Raw genomic sequence first — 17,535 nt, 5'->3', positions numbered from 1 at the left:
TGATGACACATGCAAAAAGTAAGAGGTTGATACTATCCTCGCTGCCCTACAGTGTTCAGTCTCAGTCTCTTCTTCGCAGATATCGAAGTGACTTCTGCTTGCGCAACTGTCTTCTTCTTCTTCTTTTTTGTTGTTGTTGTTGTTGATAAAAAAAAAAAAAAAGGGTGGGGAGGTAGAGGAGGAGTGTGTGTGTGTGTGTGTGTGTGTGTGTGTCTGTGTCTGTGAGTGTCTGTGTGTGTGTGTGTGTGTGGGGTGGGGGGGGGGGGTAGAGTAGGAGTATATATGTGTGTGTGTGTCTGTGTGTGTGTGTGTGTGTGGGGGGGGGGGGTGAGGGGGGTAGACCGTTATTTTGTGGCATCCTGACTTCACCACCTTAGTGTAACACGAAAATTATACTTCCAATAAAATTCTTCACCTGAGTAAAATCCTCCTCCGAGAATTTCACTCCTTCAATTATGAGAAAAATTACTCCCCTCTAGGAAAGTGATCCCGCGAGAAATTTACTCCCAGTGGAATTCATATTCCAGTTTATCATGCGGTCATAAAGTGTGTGTGTGTGTGTGTGTGTGTGTGTGTGTGTGTGTGTAAGGGGGCACTCTCTGTCTCTCAGCCTGTATCTCTCTTTGTGCCTTTGTATGTATGTATGTATGTATGTCTCTCTCTCTCTCTCTGTACACACACACACACACACACACAAACACACATTTGGTGATACATGTTTGGAAATGGATTATCCTTGCCCACTGATAAAACCAACATCACGTAATTTAACCCCGGAAACAACCCAGCAAAGTTACCCACTTTCAAACTACTTGAAGAATCTTCAGAATACAAACAGTGTGTCAGTTTCTGAGAATTTTCCTTGCATCAAAACTGACATGGGATGTTCATTTCGACTAAAATAAATGCTTACAAAAGCAATAAAAAGTTTAAATCTCCTGAAGATCATTAGTAAACAGCCTTCCTGGAGGTTGGATGTAAAAACTTTGATTCACTTGTCTAAAGCACTTAACCGACCAGAACTTACATAATTATGGTAAAAAAAACACACCAAACTTTAGTGCCCTGAAATGTTCCTTTAAAAAGTTACAAAGCTTAGATTGTAAAGCTTACAGACTGTCACTCAGTGTCCCTAGTCACGCCATATCAAAATGTGAAACATACAGAGAAACTGGAATTCTACCACTTGATGAATATCATGAAGTTGCAACATCCCATTTTGTGGTACAAGGCAGCACAAGTGAAAACTACATTGAAGAGCAGTTGAAGATCCGAATAGGGCAAGCACAATTTAATCTCAAATGACAATAGCAACATACACTTCTGACTTAATTGAAGTTCAGGAATAGATATTAACTAATGTTACAGTTACACCTTCCTCCACAATTATACCATTCTGGGATACAAAGAAACCAGCTTTTGATAAAAAGGATGATGAAAATATTAATAATACTAAATCGGATGCAAACACCCATTTACATGAAAAGTATCAAAACCAACAACAGGTGTTTACAGATGGTTCAGTGCTTGAAAACAAAAACACAGGTGCAGCTTTTGTCATTCCTACATTTAAAATTGAAAGGTAATTTTATCTTGGAAGTAAGCTGTACATTTTACATCTGAATAAGTTGCTATAACACTTGCTCTGGATTATATCATGTCTCCCAGTAACTATATCGGTTCAGAGTCAGTAGGTGTGTTGCAAGTTTCATTAACATCTGTTCACTCTAGGCAGGCAATTTCTCTCAGAGGCTCTGATGCTAAATGTTATTGTCAGCACACACACACACACACACACACACACACACACGCACATACACACTCACACACATACTTGGCTCGCTTGTGTCACAGGCTGATGACAGAAAATGTGTTATAGAAAAAATTACATATTACCACTATAAGAATGTTATTTTTGTCCCTGCTTGGCTCCTGTGGACTTGATTAGGAAGGATATGGGCCACACAGTCGTGTATCATCCACTTCAAGGATGCATCTTGACAGTGTTTGTCAAATTTCCTGACCTGCACTGCAGGTATCCGTATTTCCATGGCCTGATTCACACCAGGACATGTTATGAAAGGAAACAGAATACAGCTGTGTCATGGTGCACTTCGAAATACCCGTTGAAGAATAATCTGATTAAAGCAGGTAAGTACTGAGGAAATAGTCCTTAAAAAAATAAAAAAAATAAAGTGACTGTAAAACGGCAAACTTCTGAACAGCCTTGGAACAGACAATCATGATTGGAGACTGTGAATCGTAAGCTTCTTTAAAACGGGTTAAAGTGATAGCAGTTTGCAGAAAGGTAAGTCTCTAAAAAAGCTATTGTAGACAGCAAATAGTTATGGTAAGCTTCAAAACAACTACAGAATTCTTGTTGAAAAGTATTTGAAGACCGCAAAAGGTTAAGCTTCTGAAAGGCAAGATTGCAAAAGGTTAAGCTTCTGAAAGGCCATCAAAACTCAAAGTGATTACAGACAGCAATGATAATCTGAATATATGCAACAAAGGAACAAAAAAAGCAACCGCATATTTCAAAAAGACAAACTTGTGAATACCTAAAAACATTTGTCGAAAGTTAATTGCAGTTGGGAAAAAGGTAAGCTTATCGAAAGCTTCAAAACTCTTGTTCAAAGTGAATGCAGACTGTACAAGTGTAAACTTCTAAACAGCTTTAAAATTTTGTTGAACAGTAATTTCCATAATTTTCAAAGACACTGGAAGTGGAGACACTTATGGTTTGGGTTTGTCTTCTTTCTTTCCCACCTCTAGTGAGGCATCAATGTTGATACCATCATGCATAAGGTCATTTGAAGGCAACTTTTCTTATTTTTTCAGGTTTAAGCAGGATAATGGGATGGGAGAATGTGTGTGTGTGTGTGTGTGTGCATGCGTGCACACATGTCAATGTGTGTGTGCATGCATGCATGCGTCTCGCTGTGTGTATGCGTATGCGTGCACACACATGTGTGTGTGTGTGTGTGTGTGCAGTTTTATTTCTGTTCTTTTCTTCAGTGATGAAAAATCTCAGACAATCACCCAAAAAACATATCCCAGAGGCATCAACAGAGTATGAACTGTTTATCACACCACACTTTCACTTTCAACAAATGCACATCACAAACTTATCATCAATAATATCACTTTTGATTTATTTCCTTAAAAAAAAGATATGGTAAAACTGGATTTTATCATTTTATAAATGCACACAGAAATAAATGGGGTAATCACACAGCGACAGCCCACATTCATTTTTAAAAAATCCAACTTGGTAAAGCACAAAGCTATCAACTATCATATGTGATGCATAATGAAGGAATGAATGAAAAAAGGGTGGAATAGTGGAAGAAGAAATTAATAAAAATAACACACACACACACATAAACACACATACATTAGCAATCAAACACAATACTAAAAAAAACACACACACAGACAAACCAACAAGTTATCATTTACAATGAAGAACTGATAAAAGCAAGTCTCAATTCTGTTCCATTGACTGTCTTTGCAACATTCTGGATTGGTGAAGAAAAACTCCTGACTACAGTTAAGAATACACATTCTCCCTCTCACTCACACACACACACACACACACACACGCACACACTGTTCCATAATATGTCAGCGGATATATATCTGACAACCTAGATTACACATGAATAATATGTGTGGCGGAAGTACAGATACAGCAGAATGACTACATCACACACCAAGCTGTTAAACAAAAACACAGAAATACAAACATCACTGTTTCACCCCTTAAAAAAAAATCCATAAAGTCAATGAGTATCATAATTTCAAGATCTTAAAACGATCATTAAAATGTAAACAAAGTTGCTAGAGGACCCCTAAATTGAAAGTATCGTAGCATTTCAAAACCATCAGTACGGACATTTCCTCTGTTCTGATGTAAAGGGCAGAATGGTCTGCTTGTGACACTTCCTGTCAGCATGTCATTGCATTGTCACAAACTCACCACTGCCATAACTGAGTGTCTTCAGACACACGACACAGAAAGTTTGCCTGTGTCCCCCGCTTTTTAAATGAGCTTGCCGTTCCCGTTCTCTGTATATGATTTTCACAGGAATTTAATGATACTTCAGCCCAAGGGGCTTTAAAGCAAAATGAACAATGTAATGAATACAGGAACAGTGATGACAACATAGACATAATGGTATCAAAGATGTAACATACCAGCAATGTACAGCAATTACAGTGTAAGTATACTTTTGACAAGACATATTTGATATCATACCGTTATTGTGAACACGCCAACATTTGCCCCTTCCTGTAAGTACTTTCATTCTTAGCATTTGAAACATTAATGTAAACACATGAAAACAAAGTGAACAGTAATGCAATACATCAAGAATGGCTCAGAAAATGCTCTACATGTATCATTAAACAGATCATACATCTTGATGCTGTTTGGATGATGCTGAAAATACTTGGTATATCAACTTTCCAATTTTCCTTCCTCAGTTGATTTGTACAAAATATAATGAAATTCACCTATTTCACCTTTGTCACATAACAAACCTCTATTAATTTATTGTGGCATTAAATGGAAAAACAAACATTCCAACACAAATTATACAAGAATTTACCTACAGGACTGTGACACAGGAAAAAAAAAAATTATGAGTGTTGAAAAATCAAAGGTTTGTGTGTTGTCTGTGGGTGTTGAGTGAACGTGTGCGCCTAGATATGTGTGCATGCATGTGGTGTGTGTGTGTGTGTGTGTGTGTGTGTGTGTGTGTGTGTGTGTGTGTGTGTATGGTGTGCAAGGCAGAGAAAGATAGAAAAGAGAGTAGGTGGATGTATTACCGTGAGAATGAATGTGTGCTTGTATGTTTCAAGCAAGTAAATCATCTAGCTGGTTATGTCTTTTGTTCTCGAGCTGAGCACAAAACCCACAAAAGCATACAATCTGTAATAATATTTCAGTACATCTTGGTAGCACACAGATGAGTTTGTTGTGATATTTCTTACTGGAAGGAAAAATGCGAACATACAAGCACATGCTATATTCATCTAGCATTACGCATTCTCTGTCACTTTATACATTATTCTTCTTTCTCCCTTTCTCACAAGCACATATATTAACACACACTCTCAAATCTTATGCACATAAAAACATGTACACTCTGTGTGTGAATTCTGCATATACACGTACACCCCCCCACACACACAAACACACTCACACACACAACCTCTCATTTTCATTTTGTTTGACGTGACCACTGTTATGCATGTTTAACATTTTTCTATAGCAGTAATGTGTCTTTTATGTAAATGTACCACCCTTTATAAGGGGCTATGGCCTAATAATGAATAAATGATTCACATTCAATCTCTCTCCATCTCTCTCTCTCTCTCTCTGAAGTCTCTTGCACACACACACACACACAAACACACACACATGCATGCACACACACACATACACAAACAAACATCCTCTCTCTCTCTCCATCCAAACCCTCCTGCCCACTCAGCACTCCAGCCAGGGCCCTCATGACTGTTTCTGTGCCTGAAGGAGGGCAAAGATGGCGTCCAGTTTGTCGGTCATGCGCGTCTCCAGCTCCTCCATGCGGCGGTCCACCTGCTGTTTGATGTGCTCCTCCACTTCGCTCAGCCGCGACTCCATGGCCGCCTCCACCTGGGCCGTTACCCGACTCTCCAGTTTCCCGGACGATTCTGCCGCCGTGTTGCTGTCCCTCCTGGACATCGTCAGAAAGCAATGGCGTCACTGTCAACTCCACCTGCACTGCCACTTAGAGAGATACCTGCCTGCTCTTCTGAACTACTTCTTGGGAACATTTTGGATTTTTTTTTTTTTAAAGAAACGGTTTTTTTTTAAATCCTCTACGAACACTGAGACTATCAGTCACACTGTACATTTTGATTTTTTTTTTTAAACACTCAGACCCCTGCCAGAGTCTGCACAAGTGGGTCATGGTTAAGTATGTGTAATTAAAACAATCTTTACCTGCAACAAAGCCAAATTCTGATTTCAGAAGCTGGTTATCATTTATAGATCAGACCTGTTTTGCTGTGTCCATCTCTGACATTTAGTTGTTGTGTCCACATTCACTGTGATAGACACTCACTGCTGTTTCTTACTGCCTGACATACACAATTCCTTGTTTGCCTTCCACATTCTCCCACATACACTCATCCCTGACTAGTGACACTGTCTTACCCTTTCCCTTGCTCTATAGCCTGCGAAGCGCCTGGATGCTCAGTCTGTGCACTGCTGTCCCCAGCCCTTTGCTGGGACACCTGGCTGCACACTGACTGCAGGAACTGGAACATGTCCCTCTCCCCTTTTCCCCTGGCCTCCCCCCCTCCAGGCCACATGGACAGAGACGACATCATCTGGGTCAGCATGTGGTTCATCATGGCCCCCTCTGTGGGGAAGGTGTCCGACGACTGGCTGGTGGGGCTTCTGCCTGCAGCTGTGTCAAACACAGATATAGGGCCCTTTCCAATCTGGTTAAAGTAAAACCACCCAGGCACAGCATATGCTACCATACACACACACTGCTCATACACACGCTAACTATTGAGGAAGGGAGATGGAGGGGTAAACAGAAAAGAATGGGACTAAAAATATTGCTGAATACATGGGAAAACCATTTGCAGAGACCTAGGCTTTGACACAACCAAAGGACACAGAGGAATCTGGTGAACAATTTCTCTGCAGCACCCCAATAACTCTTCACAGAGTTAAGGGAGCACCAGCATCTTCTACCAAATACATATACTAACAATACATGTGCTAAACAGCTGAACTGACAGCTATCATAATTAAATCCGTTTATGGTAAAACATTCTGACAGCATTTCCTCCTACTGTGAGGGTTGAAGCCTTGAGAAGTTCAACAAATCACAAAATACATTACTTGGAGGTCATGGTAAATTCACACACACACACACACACACACACACACACACACACATGCCTGTGTGCACACAAAACACACACACACACCTGCAGAAGAAGCAAACATAGACAGCAAAGTGGTGATGCCGCCCATGGACTGACCCATACCCTCAGGGGCGTTTCTGTCCATCAGCAACTGTCGCATGTCATCCACAGCTCCATGTTTGTTCTGTAATTTAAAATATCTCACAAATACACACACAAGCACAATCACACACACACATGTATGTCTGTGAGTGTGTGTACATGTGTGTGCATGTGTGTGTGTATGTGTTATTCATGTATGCAGGAGTGTGTGCATGGGTATGTGTATGCATGCGTGTGTCCCCCAACTCGCAAATCATAGAATACCAGAAGAGTTTAAAGGCCAAATGTTACTGAGTGATGCCAGAAGGTATAGAAGAAAACATGGGTTATTCATTATTGTTGACCTCTGCAGAGCAGGGTTGTATAAAACTGCTACCAGAACCTAAGACTGCAGAGAATGTACTATGTGCTTTGGTATCAAATCATCATCAGCACCATAAACAGCAGAGTAGGAAAGAAATCATCAACATTCATCCTCATTCATACAATGCACTGCATGCCGTCTCATTTCATAACCCACTTCATTCATGACGTGGATGCTCCCCACATCCCTCAACATCATTTTTTGTCTGAATAGCAACTTGAACTTTTCACCCAGTTTGCACAAGTTTGTGGCAGCTTGCTGCCTTTTAGAGATGGTGCTCCCTGTTTCCTTGTCCTGCAATCTGTGCTCACCTTCTGAAAGTTTTCCAGTGTGGTGAGAAAAGCTTTGGCGCGATCTGACACGGTCTCCCCCATGTCGTCAACGTCCTGTCGCAATCTGTCCATATCAATGGAGGGTGAGGACAGGGCCCCACTGCCGCCAGTCTGCTTGGGCGAGGAGCATGCCTCCAGTACCACCTTGATGTGGGCAATCTCAAAACTCACTCTTTTGCCTAACGACATGAACTGCAACACAATCCAGACATTCATATTGATCATGTGGACAATCTCAAAACTCATTCTCTTGCCTTACCGCATGACCTGCAACACTATCCACATATTCATTTTAATCATTCTACTGTCCACTGATAGAAAGGACTACAAGACCTCTTCTAAAAATACTAAAATATGATGAATGATAACTGCCTACCGGTACATTGACTTTACAAGATTCCTTCATTGAGACAACCTAAAATAAAAGATCAGGAGGTGACTTGCAAAACTGTCAATATTGATTTCTTGCTCTTGCCGAGAATAATGGAAAAAACAAAAAACAAGTGCAGGTAAACAACTCTTCTCTAAAGTTGAAAATTATTTTGCCAAGATGCTGAGTTAAAGAAAGCAGGGGCAGTAACATTCTATAATTGGTGAAGTCTTGAAAGTGGCATGGACGAAAACTGATGCTATCCGGTTTCAGAGGCATCATGACAAAAAAATGCTCCTGCTGGGCAAACAGTTTTGATTTTCCCAATTCACCATGAAGATCTAACAGTCTTTGATCAGTTAACTGAGTCTGTTTGTCAGCAGATGTCAAAGGGTTAAACTGATTTGTAAATTTCTTACAGATATATATCTGTAAGCACTAATGCAACTGTGATGCATAACTAATCTTCAAGAATGCAATATTGTCCACCCCACCCCCCCTAAGCAGTGCAGATAATGGAAACAATGTAGAACTTTGCAAGAAACCATCTGAGAGTTTCCATTGTAATAACTGAAGCCATCATTTTGTGAGCAGTTCATCAATGGAGCATCAAACATGAGCTGAAACAACTTGTGTCCATTTTGACCATTAAAGTCTTCATTCTGTAATGGCTGAAGACCAATCTAGCCCATGTCCACATCCCTTTCTGGTCTTTCACTTTTTGTTTCACTTCACTGTACTTTGAATTCAATACATGTCTGTGGCCTCTAACAGAGCCACACCAAGTACTTGCTTCCTACCTTGACCGTGACACCCTCCACTGGTCGGTCCAGCTGACATCGACACAGGAAATGAACACGGCTGTTGTCAGCCTCTGAATCCTCCCTATCCTTCACTCCCCTCACTGTCTGCAGGTAGCTGCCATCCTTGGTATCATACATCTCCACATTCCGTGCCTCACTGGCCACCCACAGGCCTGCGATGTTGATGCAGCGGAGAGGTTTGCACTGCAATGTGATCTGGCAGGGAGGAATGTCATCTGGATCCTCATGGCCTCGATGAGTCACCTGCAGTCTTTGTGACAAGCTGTTCTGCGATGTCAGATGATCCCTTTTAGAGTGAGGCTTGATGCTTAAAACAGAAAGAATCAGTTGTAAAATGACAGCCCACTACTCATTAACTGAGATGTATGTAAAGAAATGCAATGAAACCAGAATTAGAATGACCTAACGTGTCAGTAGTTTTTCAAGCACAATGCTATATATATCAATGAGTTTGTTGTTCTTAATATCACTGATTTTACAAAACTGTAAAGAACAAAAAATAAACAATAATTTTATCCTTTCAATAGCATCGATCAATAAACAGTCACACCCTTCTCTTTCCATTTAAATAGGATTAAGAGAACAAATTCTCCTTTCATTTTTTACAGAAAAATATCTGGACATGCATGACCTTCCTTGTCCACAACAAAAGAACAGTAACTTCAAGCTTTCAAAATTTGCATGTTCAAAACTTGCATGATCATGATGATGTCACATGAACCATACAATGTCTTCCTCACGGATCCACTTGGGGCATTATTTCAGGAATGGGTCATATATTCATTTTACTGAATGGCTAATATATTTAGTAATAATATGTACATGTTAACTGCCACAGTGCCAGCGAAATCTGGCATGGAGTGCTATTGGATCCCTGTCCTCGTTTATTTTTTGGTTTGTTTGTTTGTCTGGATCCCTATCCATGTTTTGTTTTTTGCTGTCTTTTTTTTTTTTTTTTTTTTGTTTAAAATTTTCAGTGCCCCCAGCATGGGTGTATATTCACATGGATAACAATCTGACAAATGTACTGACACATCCACATATAACACTACATTTGTCTTCTCCACACCAGTATGAATGGAACATTGAAACCAGTCGATCAACAGATTTTCCAGGTTCTGTCTAAAGCTAATAAAAATGAATAAAGTATTAAAATGTATATCAGTAGGCCTTTGTTAAGATTAAAAGCACACTTGTACTATGGAGAAACTTCACAGGATGTAAATGAAAACGTCTTGAAAAGGAAATTTTCTTCATAAAATTACGTTTAATTACACATACTTAACCGTGACCCATTAGTGCAGACTCCGGCAGGGGTCTGATTCCTGTCCTGTGCAAACTACTACCCGCCCATGCGAAGAAAACGAAGTAGGTTACCTCCCCTGTATATCCCTGACTAGCATCCTCTTTTTCGAAGAATACGAAAAATCAGAAATGAAGTCTTGGAAATGAAGAATATAAAAACGAACAAACACAATCTCAATGATTCTCACCTTCTGTCCTACTCTCTCTGTCTTTGTATGTTTGTCTGTCTATTTCAGAGTGTTTGTCTCTACTTCTGCATGACACTGTCAAAAACTTATACAGGGAAAAGCATGTAGGTCTTGTTAATTTCTGCTGACAAGCATTTTTTCCTCATTTAAATACTTTTGACAATAAACTGAAAGCTTCATTTACAGTTTACCAACTTTGACATGTATTCACAGTCACTCTTGCGGTCACAATGGTTTCTTGCTTGAAACTGTTGGACTTGCGTGTTCACACTCACAGCATTACATCATGCAGTTACTGTTCCAGAAAATCTAGCAAAAGATCTCTGATCCTTGGAAACCCTTTTTGTTTTCTTTGGTAAGATCGGGAATTGGTTTGATGCATGGCCAAATCTGCTTGTGCAGAAAAGATAAAGTAGACTATTTTCTAACCAGCGCATGCACCAAAAACATTACATCCTGGTCATTCCACATACACTGCACTTTTGCAAAATGTTGTGAGCATGTGTGCAGGTTTGTGGATCAGAACAATGCAAATGAATTCCACTGAAGCTTGGAGCTTTACACATTATTTCAACTAAAGCAGTGTTCCAGAAGTCACTAACCTCTTATTGCTGTGGTGGTTGTTGCAAATGTCATTGTCAAAATTAGAAAATTTGCCCTTTTTCTGAAGAAAAAAAAAGTTTATCAAAAATTGTTTATCATAAGAAATCTGTGAAACTTAAGGGAAAAAACCCAACAACAAAATAACAACTCACTAAAGAGTGCAGAAAGAGGCTTAGTAAGTAACTTTGATGGTAAACGGTTAATGTCAAGTTCAAATAAAATAATGCAATTTGTTTGTCCTGATCTGAATCTGTATTTGTACGTTGCAGGAGCCAATATTGGCTATCGTCGCAACGGAAAACTGGGGGCGCACTTGAGAGACAAACAAATTAAAATAATTTTGTACAAAGGCTATCCCTTGATGGTGAAGAACGGGTAGTCCCGCCAGCCTTTGCTAACAGTCCAGGAAAGGGCTGGCTAAAAACATATAATATATAGATTTAATGATTGGTTTGGGCTGGCCTTGATGGTGATCCACCGTGCGCTGATGGTGCTGCACTGGTAGGGCCTGCTATGATGGCTTAATCAGATAGCTGATTCCACTTTGCTACTGTTCTAACAAAACTGGAGTTCTTGTGCCGTTCTGTGTTGCTGTGTGGAATACTGAAGCCTCTGGTGTGTTCACTACTTGTCGCTCGATGATGTTGTTACTGCTGAAGCCTGTGTACCTCGTTTGGCGGATCCTCCGGCAGCCTGTGTTGACTGGTTTGAGGAACTCTCCTGGTGGTAGGAGCTGGGATTCGTCCTTCAACAATCTTATGTAAGAGGTTAAGACGCTGTTGTCTGCGGTGCTCTTCCAGCGGGGGGAGGTTGAGGTCTCCCAGCATCTTCATGATGCAGCCTGGGTTCTAGACTTGTAGTCCACCGTGATGAACCAGGCAGCCTGTCGTTGGATCCGTTCCAGACTGTCAGCATCCTGTCTGTAGAAGGGATCGCATACCACTGCAGCGTATTCATGTCTGGATCGGACGAGGGAGATGTATGCTAGGCGCCTATATTCCTTTGGGCAGCTCCAAAGGTTTCGGCGTAGGAAACCCACCATCAATCCAGCTTTTTTTTTTTATCCGTTCCAGTCTGTCAGCATCCTGTCTGTAGAAGGGATTGCATACCACTGCTGCGTATTCAAGTCTGGATCGGACGAGGGAGACGTATGCTAAGCGCCTACATTCCTTTGGGTAGCTCCGAAGGTTTCGGCGTAGGAAACCCACCGTCAATCCAGCTTTCTTGCAGATGTTGGTGATGTGGGTAGTCCACTTCAGGTCAGCTGAAAGCTATTATCAAAGTTAGCCAAGCCTATTCCTACGCAGTCGTCATTTAAAAGCCACTTGATAATCCTCTTCACAGAGAATATTGAAATCTGTGGTAAACAAGTTTTAGTCTTTTAGTTTTACTTCGTCATGTTAATTAATATGATTCCGTACTGTTTCACACCACAGTTTGCATACCTTTCGTTGGGAACAATTTCGCTATTTGCATCTTCGAACACACACTCTACAATATCATTTGGTTTTATGTCTGGCTCCCATGAATCAAGCACTTGCACTGTGCAATATTCGTCCATTTTCTCTGCGCAGTAGTACCAAATAACAATTATGTTTCCAAATGCCCAAACAACCAAACGTTTTCAATCGTGAAAGTGACTAAAGCAACAAGAACATTTCTTCCAACCCAAACACGCATAAAACCATTTAAGAATTTATAACCACAGCAGACCAGCACAAACGGCAGAAAATTCTACGCGCATCTGTGCATTAAGAAGCACTCCCTGACTCATCTCGTTATACACATTCCGGCGGTACCGCAAGGCCCCGCCCCCTATCGCCTGGCCCGGTTGAGCATCATGATGCGGAGATGCGCCGTACCGTAGTTACTAAAAAAAAAAAAAAGCAGAGATGGTGCATAATAATAATAATAATAATAATAATAAAACATTTAGATTTTAACTTGTTTCTTTTAAATTGTTATTCATTGCGCTAGTTACGTAAACTTCACACTGAATGACGGTCAAACATTTAAAATCTGCTTTTTAGTACCTGCCTTTATAAAAAGGAGAGTACTATTACGATGGAAGCCATGTCGCAAAATTTATGTCTGTGTGTGTGTGTGTGTGTGTGTGTGTGTGATATAATATTTCTGGGTTTTCTTACGTGGTTTCTTAAGTAGTTGATGTGTCGCTAGTATGTGGTTTGTATTTATATTTTGTTGTTGTTGTTTTGTTTTTAGTACTCTCCTTTTATAAAAAGGAGAGTACTGTTATGATGGACCAGTGCGAGAAATTTCCGTCTGAGTGTCTCTGTGTGTGTGTGTGTGTTTGAGTGTGTGTGTGTGTAAACACAAATGTGTGGCAAAGGCTACCACAAAATCTACTGGACCAATTGATCTAAAATTTGACACACAGTTCGGCATAATTCTAGTGATGATGCCCGGCCATTTAGATTGTCACTTCCGGTTCTGGGAGACTATTTCCGGTCCAAAAAACGGTTTGGGCGCTTAAGCACAATAACACAAGAACTAGATCTAGCCTATGGCTTTATTTGGCCTATGACTGCGTTGTCTTTCTGTGTTTCAAGTTACGTCTTACACCTCTGCAATTCGTTTCGACAAGCAGAGAAAAAAAATGACGTCCAATAATGACACGAGTTGATGACGTAATCTCACTAGATTATCAACACTTATACTCTTTTAGTTTCTAAATGGTCTGGGGAGAACTCATTGAATGATCAGGGAAGGGAAAAAGTTAATCTACATTATGTTTGCTGCTTTTATTGATCAACAAATTCTTAGATGGAGGATAATTAACATTATCATTGTGAATTAATTACCAAGTTGGTGACGCATCCCGCTTATCATCAGATTCTGCGAATTTTCTGCCGTTAGTGCTGGTCTGCAACACACCCATTATCATTTTCTCTGTATCTGTTGAGTACATCGCTGTCGCCAAGATTATGGCATTATCGCGACGGGTGGGGGTGTGCGCTGTTCAGCAGGTTCACTGTTGAGATGTTATTAGTCTTTTAAAGATCTCGGGAGTTGGTGCTCTTACGATGTTTTCTTTCAGGTGGTTCCAGTCTCTTACTGTAGCAACAAAGAATGACTGTTTGTATTGCTCTGTCTGACATCTGCTGACTTGGAATGTTCTTGTGTTGTTTCTTATATAATCAGAGATCGCACTGGTGGTATCGTACTGGTCGCCAGATGTTCATGGCCATATGAGTCGCCCTGGTTTGTGTGGAGTTAAGTACTCAGCAGGTGGTATGGCCGGTACCAACCCCTCAACAACCTTGTAGAGGAAGATGAGGCGTAGATTATGTCTGCTCTGTTGGAGTGTTGGCAGTTGCAGAGTGTGAAGCATCTTGGTGATGGAGCCGGGTGTTCTGGATTTATAATCGCCGGTTATGAACCGGGCAGATAGGCGCTGCACTTTTTCAAGTTTGTCAATGCCCTGTTTGAGGTAAGGACTCCATATGATAGAGCCATACTCGAGGGCTGGTCTGATGAGGGATAGATATGCATTCCTCTTGGGTGGGGTTTCTCCTGAGGAAGCCAAGGGTGCTGTGTGCTTTCTTGCAGGTGTAGGCAATGTGGGTGCTCCATTTCAGGTCATCGGAGAGTTGAATACCTAGGTAGGGGTTTGTGTGGACGTGCTGAAGGGGAGTGTTGCATAGGGAGTAGATGTGGCTGGTTGACTGCTGCATACTGAGGATGTAGCACTTGTTGGGGTTAAGCTTCATACCCCAGTCAGTGGCCCAGGTTTTGAGTTGACTGAGGTCCTCTTGAAGCTGAATGTGATCTTGTAGGGAGTTGATCTGGCGGTAAAGGAGGCAATCGTCAGCAAACAGGCGTACCTGGGATTTGACTCTGTCCGGGAGGTCGTTAATGTGTCATAGGAAGAGGAGCGGGCCCAACACTGTTCCTTGGGGTACTCCGGAATCCACCGAAGTTTCTTCGGATGTGACGCCCTCTATCACCACAGCCATCTTCCTGCGCTGGAGAAAATTTGATAACCAGGTGTGGAGGGGACCTCTAATTCCATACTTGTGCAGCGTGAAGGAGACGTTTGTGGGGGACAGAGTTGAATGCTTTTGAAAAGTCAAAAATGGCGACATCCACTTGATGTTTCTGGTCAAAAGAGTTCAGAAGGTCAAGTGTGGTCAGAATGAGTTGGGTTTTGCAAGAGAATCCAATGCGGAAGCCGTGGTTGAGAGTGGTCAGGGTGCTGTGTTTCTCAAAATGGGTGAGGATGTGGCGGTAGATGATGTGTTCAAGAAGTTTGCAGGTGACAGATGTGAGAGAGATAGGCCTGTAGTTTTCTGCTGCTTGCTTATCCACCTTCTTGTATACACAGGCGACATTTGCACTCAGCTAGTCTGATGGGAGGTCTCCTGTGTTGAGGGAAAGCTGGAACATTATTGAAATAGCAGGGGCAAGGTTACTGGCACATTCTTTCAAGATGAGGTTGGGAATTTGGTTTGGTCCGGAAGCTTTGTGGGGTTGTAGTTGTTTAAGTAGTTTGCAGACGCCTTCTGTACTGATGGTGGGGGGGGGGGGGTGGGGGGGGGATGTCTTCGTTACATCTTTTTTGATCGGAGGGATGGGAGTGTCTGAGTTTTTTGTGAAGACAGATTTGAACTGATTTAGTAGGAAGCGGGCCTTGCTCTTGTTGTCATTTGTTGTGAAATACTCGCGATACAAATGGGGCACCTTGCTTGTACACGCATGTTATTTGAAGATTTGAGAAAAAATACTATTTAAAAAAAGCTTAATCAAACTTTTAAAAAAATTAACCAAACACAAAAACAAAAAAACATGACAACACGCCCTTACTTTGCCAATGAGGTGAACAATTCTAAGCCAACCGGACTATCAACATCTATTGAACACCAGATCCAGCCAAGGTGCCGAGTAGCAGGCACAGGAGAGCTTTGACGCTCTTTCATATCGATATATCTACCAAAGACCCTATAAGTATTGGATCCACTACTCCTGGGCGATACCCCCACCCCTACTCCCCAACTCCTCTCCACACACACACGCACACACACACAAAGTACAACTACAAGTGATTAACTCTGCCAAAGTCTTTCTCCTGCTCTACTATGAGGAGAATTGCTGAGATCTTTAGTTGTTACAAGTTAAACCCATCGATGGCTTCCTAATTTGTCAACAACACAAACTTGATGAGGGTGAACAATAATTGGAAGAGGATACAAATGCTTTTTCATTATTTTTGTTTGTTGTCACAAACTGTGGATGCATGGGAGATTATTTGCAATGAATGGCAGGTTTGCAAGTCACAACGCTAGTGCGTGAATATTCTCTTTAAAAACTTTTTTCAATATAATGATTTTTGAAGTAATAACTCCATGCCACGTTCATCGTCTTGTTTTCCTCTTGTTCTTTACATCACTATTCATGCGCAGTTTTGGGTAATCGCTGGATTTTTTCTTCTATTATGATTGAGAACACCAATAAATGTGATTGCTGTCTCTTGATCATTTGCCATTGGTGATTGAGAATTTTCATACAAAAATGCAATCTCAAGAGGTGTCTTGACAGTGGAGTTGGATAAGCATTGGACTTTTGATGTATGTGCATGCTCCTGCATAATTCCACTGAATGATGCTTTCACTGTGTTGCTGCAAAATTTGGCCACAGCAAACTTACAGGTCAAGTTTGCATTAGTTTGACATGATACAGTATTTGACACCAAAAATTGATTTTGTGTGTATGATGAGGGCGGGACCTGGGTATGTTTGTCACTTGAAGGTTGTGCCTTGGTGTCAGACAGCAAATTATTGGATGCTTGTGTATCTGTGTGTGTGTGCTGGTGTGTGTGCTTGACTGAGTGTGTGTACATTTACTTGCTTGAGCATGCACTTGTTTTATATGAACATAGGGAGGGTCTCGAGGTCTGACCAGCAATTTGGGTTTAAGAATAGGTCAGGCAACTACAAAGTTTCATTTGGGTTTAAGAATAGGTCAGGCAACTACAAAGTTTCATTTTTTTTTAAACCAGATGTGGTGTAGCGTATACATACGGATTACATGATGAGAGTACACACTTTGACACTTCTCTCATAAGTAGTGACGTACAGCAATTATACCCATGACATGCGTAGATGCGTTGTGCAGTGTTCTGACAGTTATTGATTTGATCCAATGTTTACTGCCAAGTTAAATGGGGTTCATCGCCTTTGGGCTCAAATTGTCTCCCTTGGCCTTTTTTTCACATTCACCTGTGTGAAGGTGAAACCCAAAAAGAATGGGCATGATAGTAGAAATTTTAATGGAAAAATCACAGTTGAAGAAAATATTCAATATTTGGGATGGCTGATGAAACTGAAAGGTTGACTTAACTAAAGCTGACCCCCCCAAAACAGAATATGGTAGCCAAAATGGCAGGGTAAAAACAAACATATGAAACCCTGCTGTTCAGTACAAATAAATTCATGAGTTGTAGCCCAAGAATGCACTGGAAGAAGAAGAAGGCAGAAGCTGAATATCAAATTGG

The 17,535-nt window shown here is 41.1% G+C and overlaps 1 protein-coding gene across 1 annotated transcript; it reads right to left on the bottom strand.

Annotated features, from left to right (window-relative positions):
* Positions 1 to 3,136: 3,136 nt before the first annotated feature.
* On the bottom strand, positions 3,137 to 12,736 carry LOC143300643 (ATPase PAAT-like). The gene is made up of 6 exons (XM_076614462.1): positions 12,470 to 12,736; positions 8,905 to 9,235; positions 7,714 to 7,926; positions 7,000 to 7,120; positions 6,209 to 6,464; positions 3,137 to 5,726 (listed from the first exon to the last, which is right to left on the bottom strand). Exons 1-6 carry the CDS (start codon positions 12,583 to 12,585, stop codon positions 5,519 to 5,521), a joined length of 1,245 nt encoding a protein of 414 aa, XP_076470577.1. The 5' UTR covers positions 12,586 to 12,736; the 3' UTR covers positions 3,137 to 5,518.
* Between the last annotated feature and the right edge of the window lie 4,799 nt (positions 12,737 to 17,535).

The sequence above is a fragment of the Babylonia areolata genome, chromosome 2 (assembly GCF_041734735.1).
Source record: "Babylonia areolata isolate BAREFJ2019XMU chromosome 2, ASM4173473v1, whole genome shotgun sequence".
Taxonomy (NCBI): domain Eukaryota; kingdom Metazoa; phylum Mollusca; class Gastropoda; order Neogastropoda; family Buccinidae; genus Babylonia; species Babylonia areolata.
Note: the sequence above shows the minus strand (reverse complement) of the source record. Positions and strands in the feature narration are given on the sequence as shown.